A 23,502-nucleotide genomic window follows, 5' to 3' on the forward strand; every position below is an offset into this window, starting at 1 on the left:
TTTGCCCAAACTGGGCTGGTTAGAGGCTCCCTCCACCATGAATTTGCCCAAACTGGGCTGTTTAGAGGCTCCCTCCACCATTAATTGGTCCAAACTGGGCTGGTTAGAGGCTCCCTCCACCATGAATTTGCCCAAACTGGGCTGTTTAGAGGCTCCCTCCACCATGAATTTGCCCAAACTGGGCTGTTTAGAGGCTCCCTCCACCATTAATTGGTCCAAACTGGGCTGGTTAGAGGCTCCCTCCACCATGAATTTGCCCAAACTGGGCTGTTTAGAGGCTCCCTCCACCATGAATTGGTCCAAACTGGGTTTTTTAGAGGCTCCCTCCACCATGAATTGGTCCAAACTGGGCTGGTTAGAGGCTCCCTCCACCATGAATTTCCCAAAACTTGGCTGTTTAGAGGCTCCCTCCACCATGAATTGGTCCAAACTGGGCTGGTTAGAGGCTCCCTCCACCATTAATTGGTCCAAACTGGGCTGGTTAGAGGCTCCCTCCACCATGAATTTGCCCAAACTGGGCTGTTTAGAGGCTCCCTCCACCATGAATTTTCCCAAACTGGGCTGTTTAGAGGCTCCCTCCACCATGAATTGGTCCAAACTGGGTTTTTTAGAGGCTCCCTCCACCATGAATTGGTCCAAACTGGGCTGGTTAGAGGCTCCCTCCACCATGAATTTCCCAAAACTTGGCTGTTTAGAGGCTCCCTCCACCATGAATTGGTCCAAACTGGGCTGGTTAGAGGCTCCCTCCACCATTAATTGGTCCAAACTGGGCTGGTTAGAGGCTCCCTCCACCATGAATTTGCCCAAACTGGGCTGGTTAGAGGCTCCCTCCACCATGAATTTGCCCAAACTGGGCTGTTTAGAGGCTCCTTCCACCATTAATTGGTCCAAACTGGGCTGGTTAGAGGCTCCCTCCACCATGAATTTGCCCAAACTGGGCTGTTTAGAGGCTCCCTCCACCATGAATTTGCCCAAACTGGGCTGTTTAGAGGCTCCCTCCACCATTAATTGGTCCAAACTGGGCTGGTTAGAGGCTCCCTCCACCATGAATTTGCCCAAACTGGGCTGTTTAGAGGCTCCCTCCACCATGAATTGGTCCAAACTGGGTTTTTTAGAGGCTCCCTCCACCATGAATTGGTCCAAACTGGGCTGGTTAGAGGCTCCCTCCACCATGAATTTCCCAAAACTTGGCTGTTTAGAGGCTCCCTCCACCATGAATTGGTCCAAACTGGGCTGGTTAGAGGCTCCCTCCACCATTAATTGGTCCAAACTGGGCTGGTTAGAGGCTCCCTCCACCATGAATTTGCCCAAACTGGGCTGTTTAGAGGCTCCCTCCACCATGAATTTGCCCAAACTGGGCTGGTTAGAGGCTCCCTCCACCATGAATTGGTCCAAACGGGTTTTTAGAGGCTCCCTTCACCATGAATTGGTCCAAACTTGGCTGTTTAGAGGCTCCCTCCACCATGAATTGGTCCAAACTGGGGTGGTTAGAGGCTCCCTCCACCATTAATTGGTCCAAACTGGGCTGGTTAGAGGCTCCCTCCACCATGAATTTGCCCAAACTGGGCTGTTTAGAGGCTCCCTCCACCATGAATTTGCCCAAACTGGGCTGGTTAGAGGCTCCCTCCACCATGAATTGGTCCAAACGGGTTTTTAGAGGCTCCCTTCACCATGAATTGGTCCAAACTTGGCTGTTTAGAGGCTCCCTCCACCATGAATTGGTCCAAACTGGGGTGGTTAGAGGCTCCCTCCACCATTAATTGGTCCAAACTGGGCTGGTTAGAGGCTCCCTCCACCATGAATTTGCCCAAACTGGGCTGGTTAGAGGCTCCCTCCACCATGAATTGGTCCAAACTGGGGTGGTTAGAGGCTCCCTCCACCATTAATTGGTCCAAACTGGGCTGGTTAGAGGCTCCCTCCACCATTAATTGGTCCAAACTGGGCTGGTTAGAGGCTCCCTCCACCATGAATTTGCCCAAACTGGGCTGGTTAGAGGCTCCCTCCACCATGAATTGGTCCAAACTGGGTTTTTTAGAGGCTCCCTCCACCATGAATTTGCCCAAACTGGGCTGGTTAGAGGCTCCCTCCACCATGAATTGGTCCAAACTGGGGTTTTTAGAGGCTCCCTCCACCATGAATTTGCCCAAACTCTGCTGGTTAGAGGCTCAATCCACCCTGATTTTCAAAACAAATGTTGGTGCCAACCTCAACTTACTACAAGGGCCAAATTCACTGCTGGTGACAAGCTCTCCTCACTGCAAGTGCCAAATACACATGTTTCAAGGTGTTTTCCTACTGTCAGAGAGGTGGTATTGAGTGTGTAAAGTGTGTAGTTGTTAGGCTGTGATGTTGGGGTAATAGAGGGTCTTTGGTGTGTTAGATGCCCCCAGACATGCTTCCCCTGCTGTCCCAGTGTCATTCCAGAGGTGTTGGCATCATTTCCTGGGGTGTCATAGTGGACTTGGTGACCCTCCAGACACGGATTTGGGTTTCCCCCTTAACGAGTATCTGTTCCCCATAGACTATAATGGGGTTCGAAACCCGTTCGAACACACGAACATTGAGCGGCTGTTCGAATCGAATTTCGAACCTCGAACATTTTAGTGTTCGCTCATCTCTATTTATAACCAATTAACTGCTGGCACTTTCTCTTCAAGCAGCAAGTTCAGAACTAGAAAAGTAGAATATTTTTGGCCTTCTTTACACACAGGGAGAACACAGTGCTTATACAGTACAGATAATTCACACAGTGATGTCACAGTACAAGGAAAATATATATAATATTATAGTAAAAAGATAATGTCAAAATACAGAGAAAATATACACTACGATGTCACAGGGAGATCTGATAAGAAGATAGATCGATAGATAGATAGATAGATAGATAGATAGATAGATAGATAGGTAGATAGATAGGTAGATAGATAGGGACACAAAACATGCAACAAACTGGTTTATTTAGAAAAAAAAAAAAAGGAAAATAAATAAATCTTGACTTCAGGCACAAAATGAGCAAAACAAAATACAGCCCTAACTTCAGTCAAAAACAAATGAAAAACCTGCTCGTCTGAGCAACTAAACAGAACTGATAACCTAACTATACGTGTGGCTTACTTCCAGCCACACGAATAAAATAAGCACAATATAGTCTCACAGGACTCAGGGTTACAGGACAGAACCGCACACCTCCTTTCACCCCATGGAATTGCACTGTAATGCAAGAGCTGCAGCCTTTTCTGGCACAGTAATAAGAGCAGGATCTACACCTGGGCTGAGGCCTACTCCAGATTCGCCCTGGGCCACACATATGTCAGAAACCTGGGGCTGATATATCTGGACACCAGCACTCTGCCTGTTACCTTCTGACTCTATCTATCTATCTATACACACAAAAGAATACTTTCTATATCATACATTTCTGCTGTTCCTCCATCTACAGAAGATGGAAACAATTAAGGTACGCTGCCAAATACAGGAGCTCTATGAAAAGATATTATCAGTAGGATACGAATGATGATATACATGTATAAGACACATAGCAGCGAAATATGGAACAAATCAATTATACAGTTAGTAAACAGAACCAGTGCACCGCACACTAGTGGTCTTTTCCAAGAGATACCTGCTCAATGTCCTGCTTTCAGACAGATACATTTTCTTCCAACACACAATTTACACAGTAATTGTCATAATTTCCAGTAATGTAACCCTCCTGACCAAAGAAGAGATGTAAAAAGTATTCACAAAAACTTCCGCCCTTTCCCTAATTATAGTTCTGAGGGCGGCAGACTGTTCTGTTGTTAAAACAAGAAGCATCAAAAGACCTATGGATAGTAAGGCATACCTATAGTTATACAAAAAATGTTCATAGATTTTCAACTGCAATATCTTTGTGGATCAGATACTGTAAAGCGCAAATTTTACTACAGATCTCTCTTAATAATCTGTTTTTATTATTTATGTAGGGATGTATTCACACCTGCATTGTTTAATTCATTTTTCTAGTGGGTGGCATGACCATAAGAACAGATTAAATAATAAAACAGATCCATCTAAATGACTTAACACCATGAATCTCATTGACTGTAATGGAGTCTATCAGATATCAGCTACTTACCCATTGGCATTACCAGGCAAAAAAGTTAGACTTGTAAAATGTGTGATTTGAAACGGACTAAGCGTTGGCGTCCGTCTGTTTGAAATCGAAGAAGAAAAAGTCTTGCAAGACTGACCTTCTATGTCTATGAAGTTCAAGAGGTACAGCGGAGGTGCGACCATTTGTATAATGCTCAAAAATTCTGAAGCAAATTGGACCAAAAATTTGTCTAACATGCCTTACACCATATTCATCAAGTTTTTTTTTTAGATTTATCATCCACTATGAAAAGTCTGCTGTATTTCAAAACTAACTAAATAGTATTAGAAAATCTGCTCCACTATCTCTACAATGTCTTATGTAAGAATCCCCAAATGCCTGCGTGAACTTTTCTCACATTCCACTTAATATATGCAGAAAGATAAATCCTGTATGCAGGGAATCCAGATAGAAATGCGTCGGACTTCATTATAGTCTATGGAGTCTGCGGACAACCACTTTTTAAAGGGGCTCTATCACTGGGAAAAGTCATTTTTAACTAATCATATCCTTGCATAGGCTTTAGAAATGCTATTCCACACCTTTCCTTTAGTATGTAGATTGCCTCAGTGGTTTCTGAATAAGTCCGTTTTTATTCATATGCTAATGAGCTTCCAACCAGCACAGGAAGTTCCCAGCAGCACTCGTCTCTGCTATTATCTCCTGTGTGTGTGTGCAAACAGGAAGCTGAGTCATCAGCAGCAGCAGCCTCCCATAGGAAACAATAAGAAAGGGGTGCACAATGTATCGTGCACCAGTCTAATTAGCATATGAATAAAAACGAACTTATTCAGAAACCACTGAGGCAATCTACATACTAAAGGTAGGTGTGGAATAGCCTTTCTAAAGCCTATGCAAGGATGTGATTAGTTAAAAATGACTTTTTCCAGTGATAGAGCCCCTTTAAGCAGATAGGGTTTCTGTTTTTCAGGTCCGAAGAAAGGAAACCCCAACGCTAGTATTAACCTAGCAGTATTCGTTTATATAGATAGAGTTTGTATATATTTTCAAATTTTTACAATCATCAAATTTGGAAAAAAAAGAAATTCTAAAATCTGCTATAGAGCAGAAAGTGATAAAGGAAAGGAATGGTCACCATTAATAGTACCAATTCATGGAGTCTGTGACGAAAATGTGCGACTTCCACCGATATAACTTATACTTTAGATTCCAAAAATACAAGACATGTCGTAAAAGTAGAGAAAATAGCAGATTTTACAATAATGGTTTAAGCAATGGCTGAAAAGCCACAAATCACAAGCTATGGGTGGCGCCAAAAAAAAACATAAAGGAAAAAAAAAAAAAAAAAAAAGTTAAACCCGCTACATTGTAATTTAATCTCTAAACCAGACATACTGATCTGTAACTATTGCTCCAAGTTGCTGGCCTATTTACATTAGGCCCCCTTATATATGGCCTCCCAATCTAGTAATGTCAGAAACAGTTAAAACCACATTACAAGAATCCCAAAGCATAACATTCCAACCACCACGGAATTAGGTCGAGCCTAAAAGAGCCACAACAAAAGCTAGAATATTCATTTTGAAGATGACAATGGAAAAAAATTACCAATGTAACAATAAAAGATGGGCCTGCCAGACAATGGAAGGCCCCATCGGCCTCTATCCATCTATGAATAACCCGATGGTCGGGAAGTGGCGACAGAACAGAAAACAAGTCTTGTGGAGTAGGGTCTACTTGCAGCATGTCGTGGAGAAATTATTGTAGTGCTCCTTCTTTTGAAGGACTCTGCTTTTAACTCAGGAAATTAGAAACAGGAGTGCCAGAGGGCATACACATCCAAGGCTGTACACTGGAACACACACGTTTTCAATTACGGAACATGAAAGGAACTTCTGATGAACGAAAGAAATGAAATCCAGCCTTCTTTCTGGGAGCCATATGCCGAGAACTTTGGAAACCTGACATCAACACCAAGCTGCGTCTTACTTACTCCTGAGTCAGGTTATGCTATACAATCTGGCCCTGGATTCCTCCACAGCGCTCACTACTGATCGAGTGCATAAATACAGGATCTGCTTAGTCAGCAATTTTCGGGTGACGTATTTCAGATACAGTTATGCACTTGGAAATGTTATTAGAGTGAAAACAACAATTCGACAACCAATGCATCAAAAATAAAATCCAAATCTAACTATTTTATTTTGTGTCTACAGCTCCTATAAAGACCTACACACGTGGACAAAATTGTTGTTTGATGAAAGAAAAACCCACAATGGTCACAGAAATAACTTGAATCTGCCAAATGTAATAATAACCAAACTACATGTTGACAAGCCACAAAGCTTCTGGGAGAATGTCCTATGGACAGATGAGACAAAAATCGAACTTTTTGGCAAGGCACATCAGCTCTATGTTCACGGACAGAAAAATGAAGCATATCTTGAAAAGAACACTGTCCCTACTGTGAAACATGGAGGAGGTTCTGTTATGTTCTGGGGCTGTTTTGTACCTCTGGTACAGGGTGTCTTGAATCTGTGCAGGGTACAATGAAATCTCAAGACTATCAAGGGATTCTAGAGAGAAATGTGCTGCCCAGTGTCAGAAAGCTCGGTCTCAGTTGCAGGTCAAGGGTCTTGCAACAGGATAATGACCCAAAACACACAGATAAAAACACCCAAGAATGGCTAAGAGGAAAACATGGGACTATTCTGAAGTGGCTTTCTATGAGCCCTGACCTAAATGCTATTGAGCAGTTTTGAAAGGAGCTGAAACATGGCGTCTGGAAAAGGCCCCTTCACACACCGAGACAACTGGAGCAGTTTGCTCATGAGGAGTGGGCCACAATACCTGCTGAGAGGTGCAGAAGTCTCATTGACAATTACAGGAATCCTGTGATTGCAGGATTGCCTCAAAAGGTTGTGCAACAAAATATTAAAGAGGACCTTTCATGGTTTGGGGCACAGGCAGTTCTATATACTGCTGGAAAGCCAACAGTGTGCTGAATTCAGAGCACTGTCGGCTTTCCCGATCTGTGCCCCGGGTGAAGAGCTATCAGTCCCGATACCGTAGCTCTTTACAGTCAGAAGGGCGTTTCTGACAGTCTGTCAGGACCGTCCTTCTCCACAGCAGCGCCTATAGCGCTGTACAGTGTGAGCGGGGAGGAACTGTGCACTGTTGGCTTTCCAGCAGTATATAGAACTGCCTGTGCCCAAACCCATGAAAGGTCCGATTAAGTTAAGGGAACCATCATTTCTGTCCAGGCCTGTTTCATGAGGTTTATTTAAAAAAAAAAAAAAAAAAATCTGTTGAATCGAAAAGCAATGTCTGACTTTCATTCGTTCAATTACATAGAATTTTTATGTATTATTACTTTTATCAGATTTGTTATTTCTGTGAACATTGTGGGTTTTTCTTTCATTAAACAAGAGGTACCGACAATTTTGTTCACGTGTATGTGTGTCCATGGTAAAGATTACAAACACACCCCTATGTAGTCTGACTTGATGGTCAATTAGCACAAAATAAGTATAATATATGCAAAAGAAGAACAATTATTTTACTTTGGGATTTTAACCGTAATTTTTTATTTTAATTCCCAGCCTTACAAAAGGCATAACCTTTTATTTTTCTGAGGATTTCTTTTTTGTGGGACAAGTGGTAATTCCTAATGGCGCCATTTAATATTCCATATCATGTACTGGAAAGTTGTATTTAAAAAAAAAAAAATAAAAAAAAAGTTTTGCATGGGGTAAATTATAAAAAGAATGAATTTATTTACTAGCTTTGTTTTTATTGCAGTGAAAACGAAGTTACCTTTATTCTGTGGGCCAATATGATCATGGAAACGCTAAGTTTATATATCTATATTTTATTATCTTTTAAAAAATCTCAGGCATCACCATAATCGGACCCTCATAACCCTATATATCTGTTTACAGAGTAAGGGATCTTTTTGTAGCACCAGGTTTAGTATTTATTGATACCATTTTAAGGAATGTATGATTCTTTATTCACTTTTTTACCAATTTTTTGGGAAACAAAGTAGTGAAAGGATTGAGAGATGGGCATTTGGTTTGTTTTTTTATATTTCCAAATGTTCATAATTTTTGTGAAATTGGGAAAGGACATGCCTTGAATTTTTAGGTTTTATTATACATATTTTTTAACAACTTTTTTTTCTAATTACCACGTCGGAATAGCCTTAAGAAAGGCTATTCGTCTCCTACCTTTAGATGTGGTCTCCGTCGCGCCGTTCCTTAGAAATACCGGTACTTACCAGTATGCTAATGAGGTCTCGGCAGCAATGGGGGCGTCCTTCTTCATCTGCTTCCCCCCCCTTGTCTGTTGTCTTCTTTCTTCGTCATGTCTGACGCCTGCGCAGTCAGCTCTGACAGCAGAGACCCTGTTAGAGCCGACTGCGCATGCTCAGTAAGGTCCGTACAGCCCTCCGACGCCTGGATGAGTTCACTCGCACGTCGGAGGGCTGTACAGACCTTACTGAGCATGCGCAATCGGCTCTAACAGGGTCTCCATCTGCGCAGGCGTCAGACATGACGAAGAAAGAAGATGACAGACAAGGGGAGGAGGCAGATGAAGAAGAAGGACACCCCCATTGCTGCCGAGACCTCATTAGCATACCGGTAAGTACCGGTATTTGTAAGGAACGGCGCGATGGAGACCACATCTAAAGGTAGGAGACGAATAGCCTTTCTTAAGGCTATTCCGACGTGGTAATTAGAAAAAAAGTTGTTTTAATGGTAGAATCCCTTTAAATAATTTGGAATTTTTTCTTTTATATAAAAGTTGCACATATATTCTGCTCACAGAAAATATTACACAACAACTTGCAACCCCAAGGTCCTCCTGTAAACTTCAAATTCCTTGGTTTTATCTGTAGTTCGCCCACAGTCAATGAAAGGAGAGAATAAAACATAGTTTATAAAATATCCCATTAATGTCTATGTCTGGTGCAAACGTACAAACAGATAGACTCGCTCTGAAAACTCGGATCCATTTTCTGAGTAAATATTGTTTCTATATATTCAAGTTGCCAAATACTTTTGGCCTGTGTGAACATTTACACAAACAGAAGAGTCATTAAAAATGAATTAGCAAGTTACAGAACAAACACAATTCATTAAAACCAAAAAGGGGAAAGAAGTGAATTTAAGATGCGATGACCTCCTATTTACAGGAGTCACATTCTTAGCAGGACAGGCATGGCCTGATAAATCCCTGTCCCAGCTCTGATACATAAATATATATACTGTGTGTGTGTGTGTGTGTGTGTGTGTGTGTGTGTGTGTGTGTGTGTGTGTGTGTGTGTGTGTGTGTGTGTGTATATATATATATATATATATATATATATATATTTATTTATTTTATTTTTTTAAAAAAATTTTATTTTTTTTTATTTTTTTTTAATTCAAAAGCTTTATTTGGTTTTCCAGAATTTTTAAAAGAACAGTACAAAAGGTAAAATAATACCACAACTGAACATCAGATCATATACAGAGCATTACCAGGTAAACAACGGTAAAAAGTGATAAAGCGAAGATCACAAAATCTCGTGTATTATCATCATGAGCAATAAAATAGAATAAAATAAAACAAGCTGTCAAGGATGAGAAGAGATAATATCAGTGCGAGAAGTCCGCTCAGGCAAACCGCCACAACAAAACGTACAAAACATATAAAACGTACATAACAGCAAACAGCACCTGACATGCTAACAACAGATAACCAGAGAAGAGGGGAAAACATAGGCAGGGGAAAAGGCAAAAGAAGGTAGGAATCCGATCACCAAGGGAAGAAAACATATGAAACAACATATGAGACAGGAGCAGTCAAAGTCTCCACCAAAGAAATCGAGCCAGGAAGCGCCATCAATCCCCCCTGGCGGCAGACGTATCATTTGCAGCCTCCGATTGAGCCAGCAAGCTCTTCCGAGCCTTTGGCGACCTGTTTCTTCCCGAAGAACGAGAGGGATCCTGCTATGCCGTAGGAATGAATGGACGCAGCCGGCGCACAGGGGGTTAAGTGGCCGGACGCCGGCACAGGCTGTGTGCCGGCGGCATCCATTCATTCCTAACACTGTTAGCTTTTCCCACAATGCTTGGCCAGTAGTAAAGCATTGTGGGAAATAATCTCCGACCTCGATCCTGCCAAAAAAGATCGGGATCGGAATTCCGATCGCAATCGTGAAATTTACTTGATCGCCGATCAGAATCCGATCCCAATCACTCAACCCTAAACGGGAGCCCCAATACCTTCCAAAGAATCGAGGCAAAGATAGTGGCTCTCAGTTATATGGATTATTTGATTTGGGTAGTCTTGCCACCCTTGTATAAAACAAGACTCCTAGATTCCCAAGGGCCATCATTACAAATTGCAACCACAGATTGAAGTATTTGTTGGTACCATGTATCCAGTCTACTGTATGTCAAAATGGACACATTACATTATGGCCTCTAATGCTAGAAAAACTCACGCCTCCATCAGCCTTACAAAACATAAGATTCTTCAGAGTAATTCATGGTCTCTTCCTTCCTATATGAAGTGAATGAATGCCAGGTTGAGACTACAAACACAAGAATGTTTCAATAGTAGGGAGGGGTTCTGAAGGGGATAGAACAGCCATCTTGGAAATCTGATCATCTTGATCAGGTAACATCTCCTTAGGAAAGTAAGTGGCAAATACTGAGCTCTGTAAATATTTTCTTTAGTTGCCGGTGCTAATATTATGTTTTCTACCTCTCTCACACTAGAAATGGTCAGTATTTCTTTTAAAATGTTTTCCAAGTGGCTTCTGGGTAACAGACTGAGTTAGGGAGCAGGAGCTTTTGTCTGCATGTGCTGTATACAGGATACCTGATTTTATCTAGTTTTTGACCTCTAGCTCTGAACCCGAAAATTAGAGAAAGACTGAAAAGGAGAAAAAGTGATATAAACAGGATTGTGGAGTCCGAAGGCCAAACCAGCGACTCCTACTCTGACTCTTTTATGTGTCCTAAGCTAGACCCAGACGCCTTTCAAACAGCCAATGTCAGATAAAACATTAAAGCTCTTCTAATTCAATAAAAAAAAAGTTGACATTGAATTCTTAAGGCTGGTAAATACACAACAATATGCATCTACTTAATGAGACAATATTAATCAATAATTGTGTAATTGTGGGCCATTGTGGGTGATCGTTGTGGGTGGTGGTCACCTATGGGGGATCTATGGCAGGTCTGCCTGCTATCTCTCTCTGTTATACTAAACAAGACGTCGTGACCAGCCCAGAATCCATCAACCAGATGATCAAGCATGAACCAAGCTGTAACTCTAGAAGATATCCAGATGAAGAAACTCAACTATGAGCTTCTCTGATGATGTAAGCTAATGAGACATTGACTGATATTTCTGTTATTCTGGAAGTTTTCCCCCGTTCCTGTGTTTTCCTAGTGGTGTCCCCAGTGCTGCGAGAAAATTATCCAGTGCTGCCTTCTCCTTGTTTGCTTGCTCCGCCTCCTCTTCCTTGTCCCGTCACAACTTCTTCAAAAAGCGCTGACTACACATGTCTGCCACTATATTCCTATGACCGAACGGGAGAGACCACAGGAAAATGGCCAACGGACATGCGCAATGGGCCATTTTCCTGAGGCCGAACAGAAAAGAAGCAGAGAACAAGAAGGTGGCAGCGCTGGATAGTTTTCTCGCAGCACAGGGGACACCCTCAGTGCTGTGAGAAAAATAATTAGCATATGGGCAAAAACCGTGATATCTAAGGAACAGTGGCGCGGAGAAGACATCTAAAGGTAAGGGACGAATAGCCTTTCTTAAGGCTATTCCGACGTGGGTTTAGCTTAAAACGGGATTCCAATTATAAGATCCCTTTAACATTTTATTTTAGGCCTTCTTCATAAAAACTAGTGAATTTGGAATATTGTTGTTTTCTAAGAAATGGTTTGAAATATTTTTTTAATTCGCATATATCAAGACCTGTACAAAAATATATTCCGCAGTAATTTAAATAAATGATCAAATTTAACCCACGCATATTTAATTAATAAAAATATTATATATATATATATATATATATATATATATATATACATATACACATTTTTTTTTATAATATATGCCTGCACATACAGACACTTTTTTTTTTTTTTAAAACAACTTTCTCATTACAATTGCGCACAATGAAGCTGTTACTAAAAACTCAAATCAGTCTTTGCACATTAGAATATTTCAGCAAATAAACAAAGGTAACTTCAAGGAGACGATGGTGTTTAAATTTAAAGAATTTGCAGAGTTAAAAAGTTGATGTTACCCCCATAAAAATAAATGATTCCTGTAAGAACTTGAAAGTCTCACCTAGAGTTTAGGAATATACTACATCAATATTTGTGTTTCACTGAAATAACATGATCATTTATGAGCAATGAAGACAGGCGCTTCTATTCTTAGATTTATTCACTAGCTGTTTAGGTTTGGTCTACCCGCTTACATAAAATACACTTTTCAATACCTTCGGGTCCTGGGACTAGAAAAAAAAAAAGAAGGTTTAGCTGTCACAGAAAATAACTAAAGGGATTGGGGAACTCATCTACATTTTAACTAGTTGACTTTAGATGAATTTGTTAGTAACCGCACACAGCCTTCATACAAGACCCGAAGTGTTTGTAGGGGTTTCAGTGTTTTGGGCGGCATTTTTTTATAATGTGACATTTTGTACAGACATTTCCCTGCTGTTTTTAAAGTTGTATAGTGAATCCTATTGAGAAAGTCGCCAGGAAAAAAAAAAAAAAAAAACCTTGACCATTGACCCTCAAAAAGATACAAAAATAACTAAAAACACTAAAACACTGTAGGAGGGATTTATCGAGACTGGTGTTCTGTACGCAGGTCTTGATAATCCGCTAGAGGAATTGCTACATTCAGGATGAGGCACAAGCAGCAATTTTTTTTCACATATGGAGTTTTAAAAAAGTTGGAAACCCGAGATCTCCAACATCATCAAAGTGACAAAGGGGAATAATAAAATCCCCCCTAAGCATGTAGAATGTACATCATTTTACAAGAGACTTAAAGAGGGCTTTTCACCACCTCCATAAATTCAAGTTGTTAGCATCTGTGAATGGGTGGTCCTACTAACCATACATTAGAGAATTATTTGCTCGGGAACAATGGGGTCTAGATAAAAAAAAAAAAATCCAACTTTTCCAGAATCAGTGGAGAGGCAGCTACTAATTGCTAGAGGTGACGGAAGGTCCTGTTTAAGAGAGTTGCCAGAGACCCATTCAAAATGGACAGTGAAGACCTATCCGTATGATAGACAGTAGGCTGGTAGAAGCTCTGCTTCTATCCAGTGCCACCAGTACAGTGTACAGAACTGACAGCTATATAATGTGTACAGTGCTCTGTACACTGTAGTGGTGGAGCTAGGGTACTGCAGCTCTGCTCCCATTCACTTGAACAGGAGAATAGCTGCGTCTGGTCATATATCTTATATATGGCTTTCAGTACCTGACCCAATATGATATTGTCCTGAAACACAATCTGTATGATGTACTACCAATAAAAGTTTGATGTTCTTCTACTGATGTGGTTATTAACCAGTGAACGGTAAAGGGGCGTTCACCCTTGTGCCTGTGTCCGCCCGCCAGGTCTCCGCCCTATTCCCCAGAGAAATTGGATAGGGGATGGCTTCGCAGCAGTCAGTTTTAAAATCCATTAATTTGAATGGGTTTTAAAAGCAAACCCCTGATGTCTGTGTGCAGCCTCTCCGTTTTTTTTTTTTTCTTCGAACACAAAGTCCTGCATTTCCAACTTTGTATCTGGCCGAAAAAAACTGTTTTACCGCAGAGAGGCTACATACGGACACCGGCGGTTTGCTTTTAAAACCCATTCAAATGAACGAGTTTTATGACTGACCACCGGGAAGCCGTCCCCTGTCCAGTTTCTCTGAGAAATAGACCTGGCAGGCGGACACAGGCGCAAGTGTGAACACCCCCTAACACTACTTCAAGTGCTTATAGTCGTGCACTACTTTGCAGACAATGCCTTATCAAGAATTCCTACCTGTGATTTTATCTTATTTTGTCCATGTACCACATATGTTAAAGTCTCTTACTAGAATCCAGCATATCTACTAGGCCACAAAGATAGATTGATTCAGGTGCCCCTAAAATGAGTTGCTACTTGTTAATCAGTGCTGCTATGGAGCAATTGCTCCAAAGACGTAAGTAGAAAAGCCCTCATGGCACCAAAGAGCTCATATATGAACAATAGCTCAGCAATGAAGGCATCTATTCACAATGGGAATTCCAATGATCCTAATCTATCGATCTGGGTTGATATCATGGGTTTTGATGTCAGAATCCCTTTAAGATTTGGATTGGTTAGGATACGATGTCCGTACATAACTGTCTGACCATAAGCTGTAAAAATCTTCTAAGTTATTAAAAAGTTAGTGATTAAATTTGTATGACAGTAAATAAGCAGCAAACTATGTATTTAATAGCTATAGAATACCAATAATCATATAATATAATTAAAATAACAAATCATTTTATATTGAAGCCAGTCTGTTTTTTCCCAAAAAAACTGTCTGCAATGCCACATCCCTGACTAAAGCTTTTTTATAGGCCTATGCTAAGACTACAAAAAATAAATATAAATATATATACCGTATATACTTGAGTATAAGCCGACCCGAATATAAGCCGAAGCCACTAATTTTACCACAAAAAATTGGGAAAAACTTATTGACTCGAGTATAAGCCGAGGGGGGGAAATGCAGCAGCTACTGGAAAATTTTAAAAATTAAAATGGTTGGAGTTTTTGGGTGCAGTAGTTGCTGGGGAAAGGGAGGGGGTGTTTTGGTTGTCTGTCTGCCCCTTCCCTGAGCTTGAGGACTGTTTTTTCTTCCCCCACTTGGAATTCAGCCTGGCTGTATATAGGGGATCTGCAGTGCTCCTATTAACCCCTTCCCGACAGAACAGGAGCACTGCAGATCCCCTATATTCAGTAGACCGGGCACTGTCAGACACAGGGATACCTAATGTATAGGTGTTTCACAGTCATTTTCTACTTTTATATGTATTCTAGGGAAAGGAGGGATTTACAACTTTTATTTACTTTATTTTTGTATTTTTTTTTTTTAAAGCTTTTTTTTTTTTCCACTATTTTATGGGAGATTCTATATATTACTATTGCGGCTGGTCATAGACCCCCCCCCCCCTCCCAAAATTAAAAAAATTTTCCTTTTATTTTTTTTGGCTGACACGAGTATAAGCCGAGGGGGGCTTTTTCAGCACAAAAACTGTGCTGAAAAAATCGGCTTACACTCGAGTATAATATATATATATATATACATATACACACACACACGCTACACATTTATATTTTTACTAGCTTTTACCCGCGACTTCGTCTGCGGTGATTTGAGAATTGGGCGGACACAGACGTGTGAAACTGTAAAAGTGCTTTAAAAAGTTTGGTGGGCTAGCAAATGTGATGTGATGTGTTGTATTGTGTATGTCGTGATAAAGACAATGTGATGTGTTGTATTGTGTATGTCGTGATACAGACAATGTGATGTGTTATATAGTGGAAAGCTATATGTAAATGTGAGTGAGTAGAGTGAGGGCTACTCCTGAGGTGACAGTAAGGAGTGTGCAGGCAGGTTGAGGCAGGAAATGCCAGGCAATGTGTGTGAGTGTGTATGTAGTGATACAGACAATGTGATGTGTTGTGTATGTAGTGATACAGACAATGTGATGTGTTATGTGAGTGAGTAGAGTGAGGGCTACTCCTGAGGTGACAGTAAGGAGTGTGCAGGCAGGTTGAGGCAGGAAATGCCAGGCAGTGTGTGTGAGTCTATAGCTGGGGCTAGGAGTCCTGCTTTTGGGAGTCTCCTGCTAGGAAGCCATGTTGTTTAGTGGCACCAAAAGTAGCCTGTGACTCAATCCTAAGGGAAAACTATGTTTGTGGAAAATTGCACGCAAATCCGTCCAGGCGTTTTAGCGTGATTGAGGAACAAACATCCAAACATCCAAACACACAAACTTTCACACTTATAATATTAGTAGGATAAAATTATTATTAATCGTGAAAAAAGATCTCAAATATCTTCGAAAGTATTTTAGATTATTAAAACATTGTAGTATAGTTCAGACAATATTGAATCCATGGTGGAAGCCCATATAATCCAATATTCATTTCCACTCTAGGAGGTTTTCATTAACCCTCTTTTACATCTCTTAATTATATATCTAAATCCCTTTCAATTTAAAGCTGGATGACTTAATTTGAAGACCGTACCCACATCCTCAAGAAATCACAACCACATAAGAATTAAAAGAACTTGCACAGAAACAAGCACCAATTTAGTACCACAAACCAATATACTTGGTCTTTAGCGAGCAGATGGCTAAGCCACACAATCATAGGTCTGGATTTAAGCTTGTATCCTGCTCGCTTCATTTGTGTGTTCTTGATAAAGATTACTTGCTGGATAAAAAACGTCCCGGCCTTCTGCACTAAAGCAATAAATATGCACTTTATTAAATCGCTATTTCATATCAGATTTTAAACTGGAATCACATAAAATAACACAATAACATCTCAGAACTTCCTGCGTTTCATCACTCGCTGTCTACTTATATAATAGACAAACAAAACGAACAAAAAAAAAAAACCAAAAAGACTTCAAAGGCAAGAATTCTCAGATCTGGGTTCATTGATTGGATTTCAACTAATTGGCCAATTATTGGTTCACGTATAATAACAAACCAACTGTCCAAACCCAAAGGCTACAAAAATTCTACCCTCTCAATTTTGTCTAGTGGCCAGTTGGCACGTGTACACACGTAGATCAATTACCAGCTGTAAAGCTTTTCGGAGACGGGTTAATTATTTTAATATTTTAGTTAAATTCTTTATGTACAGTCCTATACAGATAAAACAGCAAAATTCCTTTGAAAGGACATGCAGAAATTCCTAATGAGGCACAATTGTAAGACTAACCGGGATCAAATATTACAACTTCACAACATCCAAGAGGAATCACTGCATAAAGCCCATATCTTGGGAAATGCTGAAAGTCTGAAAAGAAACTTTTCAGAATAGACAAGCCCTTTAAGGAGGACCTGTTACCAGGTCTCAGAAGCCCAATGATATACATCATCTGATAGGCGTAGTTAGTAGAGATGAGCGAGTACTGTTCGGATCACCCAATCCGAACAGCACGCTCGAATAGAAATTAATGGACGTAGCCGGCACGCAGGGGGTTAAGCGGCCGGCCGCCGTCAAAGCGGAAGTACCAGGTGCATCCATTCATTTCTATGGAGCGTGCTGTTCGGATCGGCTGATCCGAACAGTACTCGCTCATCTCTAGTAGTTAGTATCCAACATGTGATTGCCTAGGCCAGTGATTTATTTTACAACAGCCCCAGTAAAATTTTAATTTACCCTGGAAAACCTCTTTAAATACGGATATACATAAGGTTTCCATCAAGGCTTAAATTGTCTTATGCCTGGTTCATATCTGCATTTGGTAATCCGTTCAGGGAGTCCGTAAGGAGACGCTCTGAACGGACTACCGAACGCACTGGCAAGCGGTGTGCAGTGAAAGCACACGGACTCTATAGACTATAATGGGGTCCGTGTCTTCTCCGCGCGCTTCAAGCACGAATCATGTGGACATGACAGTAGATCACAAAGTACTTTTCTGTCCGCATGCGGACACCACGCGTAAAGCACACGGACCCCAATATAGTCTACGGGGTCCATGTGCTTTCACTGCACACCGCTTGTCAATATGTTTAGTATTCCGTTAGGGAAGGGGCCGACTCCCTGAACAGATCACCAAACGCAGATATGAACCGGGCGTTAGAACTTAGCCTCATTTAATAGAGCATGTGATTCTGGACCAAAATGTAATGCACTCCAAGTTTCCTGCCCAAAAACCTGCTTAGGCACCATGTAGCGAGCCACAGCAAAAACAAAAATGCAGTGAAAAAAAGACTTTGGCAGAAAGGCAAGCATTTTTGAATACAGAGCTTTTCCGCTGCAAATTTTTTTCTGCAATGTGTGAATGGGATTAGCCAGAATCTCACCCACTTTGCAGGTACTGTAAAGAGTAGTGCTATTTCCGTGGCCAAAATGCTGTATTTTTGCAACGTGGGGTCTCGGCCTAAAGATGCCACCACTAAATTTCTTCCCCCTTCATATCTTGCTGCTTACTCCCTGATATTAGGGAAACAAGCTGTATACAAGAACACAGAAAGTGGAGGGGCAGGTCTCTCTTCACAGCCTCTGCATCTTCAGAAATCACTTTGCTATTCGATGCTCCCAGTTTGCAACTTGTCACAGCTCACAGTGAGGTGAGGAGAGTCTATGTACTTCTGATTAGCTGCTAGTGTTATTGCTGATGGGATGTTAGTCATAGACAGCAAGCAGCTTTCGTGTTTGTGTTCAGATTTCTCTTCCTCTGGGTGAATGATCTTTTTAGCTGCATCATTTACTGGATTTGCATTCCAGTGTCCCTGGATCTTCTATATTACCACTTTGGCTTTTCTCAGCTACTTGTTTGCTATTTTACATTTACTTTTTGCAGAACTACATGTAAACAAACCAGTAGTACTAATGATGATTAAGGGAAGGGGCAGTTTGCTCTGTATTCTACATGTCCCCAAACCTAAGACAGAAATGCAAAATGTGCTGCAGCCATTATGAGGTTATTATCAGAAGACAATGATGACGAATTTAAGATTCCCTGTATATATATTAGGCTGAACTAACACTGGATGAAAGCTTTAATCCATATCGAGCTGATGAGATGCAAGTACATCGAAACGGCCATCCTCGATTGAGAGACTATACCTGGTAATAATCCCAGCGTCATTGCAAAACAAAGGCCTCTTGGAAGGTCGAGCATGATGCTAAAGGGAGCAGCCTTTATTGGGATATTTCACTGGAACTCTATCTTCCTAACTAAATCAGGGAAGACAGGCTTGCACATTCGAGTGAGCGCCCTCAAATTGGTTTGCAACACTGAGGCAGCAGCTGACTTCCTAATTACATCATGGAAGACAGATTTGCATATTCTTCCCATAGCTTTAATCCATGTCAAACATATCTATAGGTTCACATTCATCTGATGGTCAAAAGACTCTCCTTTTAGGTGGGCAGGGATGTATCAGTATATTTTTTCAGTATACAGTCTCTACAATATCATACCATATAAAACATGTATAGGTATACATGAGCCTATGGGCGACGCATGCATGGTATTACTATAAAATGCCTTATGTCGGAGGTATACATCCGGAAACCTACCTTATGTATACCTCCGACATGCATCACAAATGCTATGTGTACTTACTCTTACTGCAATACTCCTTTTGGAATATAGACATCAACACTGATCTAAGGAATTGGTTTTTTTGCTTCATTAAACATGAAGAAATTGTGAACTACAGCAGGAAATCTTTAAAGCAGCCGTCACCTTCACACATACATTATTTGCAATAAAATAAGCGGAGTATAAATAGAAAGCATTAAGAACGGTCCTGACACAAGAAGACAGCTGTGCACAGAATGCCTATGTGGCACACATATGTTCTGATTTACTTGTTCAGCGCCAGAAGTAGCAGTAAGTAATCATGGAATGGAAGCAGTAAATACCTGAAGTACTCACAGCTGTAGAATAAGGGTTGTGAACTCCAGTGTTTTCAGCCCAGCAGCCACATCCATAAAGAGCAGCCTAAAAATACATCAACAATATCAATGAGATCAAAAGTGCAGAAATACAGCACAAATACTATTGCCATTGTAATATCATTTACACTACAGTCAATTTACATTCAATTTGTGTTCTGTTGTAAGAGGAGGATTCACCCACAACAAAGCCACCTGTCTGGACCCTGTACGTCAGCACATGGGGGTCCATACCCCAAAAATGCGTAGGCATTTTATGTTCTGTCCCATGTGATGAATGACAGTCCTTCATAGGAACAATGCATGGAGGGAATATATCACTAAGAGCGGGTTCATACCTGTGCCCGGTCTCCGCTTTCGGGATTCCGTCTTCTGCCAAGAAAAACTGTACAGGAGACGAAACTCGGCGGTCAGTTTTCAAACCCATTCACTTGAATAGGTTTGCAAAGTGACCGCCCGTGAGCGTCTTCTGCCTCTCTGCGGCAAAACGGTTTTTTGTTTGTTTTTTTTAACCGGACACAAAGTCAGACATGCAGGACTTTGTGTTCGGTTAAAAAAAAAAAACGGTTTCGCCGCAGAGAGGCAGAAGACGCTCACAGGCGGTCACTTTGCAAACCCATTCAAGTGAATGGGTGTGAAAACTGACCGCTGCGTTTCCGTCTCCTGTCGAGTTTCTCTTGGCAGAAGACGGAAACCTGAAAGCGGAGACCAGGCGCAGGTGTGAACCCGCCTTAAGGCTTGCAGCGGACCATGCCACAATTTTCTGACCTACAAATTGGATTCCTATTGAGAGTAAAAAAATCTATAAACCTGGGGCCACAGAGATGTACAGTATGGGCTTTTACTAAAGACTTGTGACACAGTCATATGTATAACACTGATGGTATCAGATCTATAGGCATGCATATGCCCACGCTTAATCTGTATGTATTTCTCCACCTCCATCTGAGTCTGCTTCTTCCGACATTTGCAGGACTTTTTCTGCTGAAAAAATTTAAAAAAAAAAAACATGACAGAAGAAAGCTTCCATTATCTTTTTTTTTTCTTCATGGGGGTTAATACACACAGACACTAGACGAGGGGGCTCCATCTGCATCTGTTATTTAATGTCCATTGCTCTCATCCTGTGACGGATGAGAACAATGGTCATGAAATAATTGGTAGTGTGAACCGATTCATAGTCAATGAATGTTAGAATACAAAACACAGATTCATAGATTCAAGCAAGGAAAAAAGGTTCTCCTATAAGTTTTTCCTATGAACATAACCATATTTAGGTTTGTAGACAATTACAAGTTAAAGATTTTTAAAAATCTAAATAAATAAAAATTTTGCAGGATTTTAAAGATTTCCTCTAATCATCTTAGTGGTGGCAGTCTGTTATCCTGATAGTTTGCCAATGGATATGACCATGAATGCAGGAACTTTCTGTGTCCTGGCACTTCCCAGAAACCCAGCCATGATTTCCTTATTGTGACCAGGTTATCAGGCAGGGACACTATGTGCATGTGACGATAACCCGGCCACAAAATTAAAATCATGGCTGGATTTCTGACCACAGAAAGTTCCTGCACTCATGGTCATATCCATTGGCAACTTATCAAGACAACAGACTGTCAACACTAAGATGGCGAGAGAAAATCTGTAAAAATTCTTCAAAATGTTTATTTAAATTTGCAAACAAGTTTAACTTTTAATTATCTAAACATTTTAAAATATTTTTAATTTTCGAGTGGGAAAGCCTCTTTATAGCGTTGCCCAGTTTCCACAAACAAATATTATTGTTTGTATAAGGTAAAGTTGTACAAAAATTCCTCACAGTTTTCTAGATCTTTGCTTGCTGTTATTGCGTGTTTTTAAAGGACGTCATTTGGCAGCATTAGATTCAATGCAATTGAATGGAGGCTATTCACATGTTATTTTTATGGCCCGTTGTATTAGACCGACAAAATAAAGGTCATGTTCTATTTTTGTCAGTTTTCACCGATACATCCATACACACAAATGTATGGAGTATCTGTGAAATTGGTGCCCCTTGGGAGCAAGATGGCCGTGAAAAATGGCCGTTTTTCGTGGCCGTTTCGTACCTAGTTGTGTGAATGTGAATAAAAATCAGTCCTTGGAAATATGATACAGTCACATGGTCACGTGATAGACACAGAGGTGCACGGCTCGTTACTGATCTGTAATTATAATCAATCACGTGTCTGGTATCGAACTGTGCACCTGTGTGTCCATCACATGACCATGTCTGATTACTCAGCTGTGACTGTAACCATCACATGCCCATGGACTGTATATCACACGACCATGGACTGTATATCGCACGACCATGGACTGTATATCGCACGACCATGGACTGTATATCGCACGACCATGGACAGTATATCGCACGACCATGGACAGTATATCGCACGACCATGGACAGTATATCGCACGACCATGGACAGTATATCGCACGACCATGGACAGTATATCGCACGACCATGGACTGTATATCGCACGACCATGGACTGTATATCGCACGACCATGGACTGTATATCGCACGACCATGGACTGTATATCGCACGACCATGGACTGTATATCGCACGACCATGGACTGTATATCGCACAACCATGGACTGTATATCGCACAACCATGGACTGTATATCGCACAACCATGGACTGTATATCACACGACCATGGACTGTATATCACATGACCACCAACTATATATCACATGACCATGGACTGTATATCATATGATCATAGACTGCATGACATGACCAGGGACTGATTTTTATCCACTGGAAGTAAACAAGGAATGACAGCAAGCAGAGATTTAGAAAAACGTGAAGAATTGTTACAGAAAGTATATTGGAATTTGTAGATCTTTTCACTATATAATCAATAACAATTATTTTGAGAACTTATACAACCCCTTTAAAGTCACTCTAGTGCTACGATCGCCCCACATGTGGAAGGACAGATCACACAAGATGGATATATTCCATACAACACTCACCTGGCCAACTCTTCCTGGATGTTTCATGGCTAATCCACCACTGGAGACAGCAGCAGCTACATTTCCATCTTGGTCAACAACTATTGCTCCAACAGTGTCCAGAGTTCCTGAGTCATTCTCCTGCGGGGGCAACAGCAACAATTACTTAAAGTAATATTAGCGAGTTAGCAAAGCAGACTTTAATGAAAATTGATACTACTATAAATAATAAAAAGGAAATGTAAGCATTTTGTTTCAGCAGAAAGGTCAGGGAACATACGTAATAGCCCTCCCACTGTTTGTACTGGCATAAAACAAATAGAACAGTTTATTAGATACACACACTGTATTATTGTAACCTCCAGAACTCGTGTGTTGTCACAGTTACTTTATACCAAGTCTTTTACTTCTAGGGTTATATAAGGAGGTCATATTCAGGGCTACACTACCAACGCAACGCAAGTGAACAATCACATCCTTTGAACTGCCGACAGCAAAAGCAATACTAAGGCTGTATTCTGACTAGTGTATTGGTGTTACGTTCTCTTGTCCATCAGTTTGCAAATGGTAACCTTCTTTCTTGAGCTTGGACCCATTCAAGTTCTGTACATAATGAAGGAAAGAATGGACCTCATCCTTATTGACAACTTTTTCAGACAAGTAGACCCAACCTAAAATTCAACGTATGAGCAACATTATCATGATT

At 40.9% G+C, this 23,502-nt stretch overlaps 1 protein-coding gene across 1 annotated transcript in view; it reads right to left on the reverse strand.

Moving 5' to 3' along the window:
• Positions 1-23,502, reverse strand: part of TASP1 (taspase 1) — a 102,968-nt gene that overhangs the window by 39,851 nt on the left and 39,615 nt on the right. The window contains exons 10-11 of the mRNA XM_075267385.1: positions 22,818-22,937; positions 19,778-19,856 (exon numbers count right to left, since the gene is read on the reverse strand). Of these exons, the coding sequence (XP_075123486.1) occupies positions 19,778-19,856; positions 22,818-22,937 (199 nt within the window). The remainder of the gene's footprint in view (positions 1-19,777; positions 19,857-22,817; positions 22,938-23,502) is intronic.

The sequence above is a fragment of the Leptodactylus fuscus genome, chromosome 3, assembly GCF_031893055.1.
Source record: "Leptodactylus fuscus isolate aLepFus1 chromosome 3, aLepFus1.hap2, whole genome shotgun sequence".
NCBI lineage: Eukaryota > Metazoa > Chordata > Amphibia > Anura > Leptodactylidae > Leptodactylus > Leptodactylus fuscus.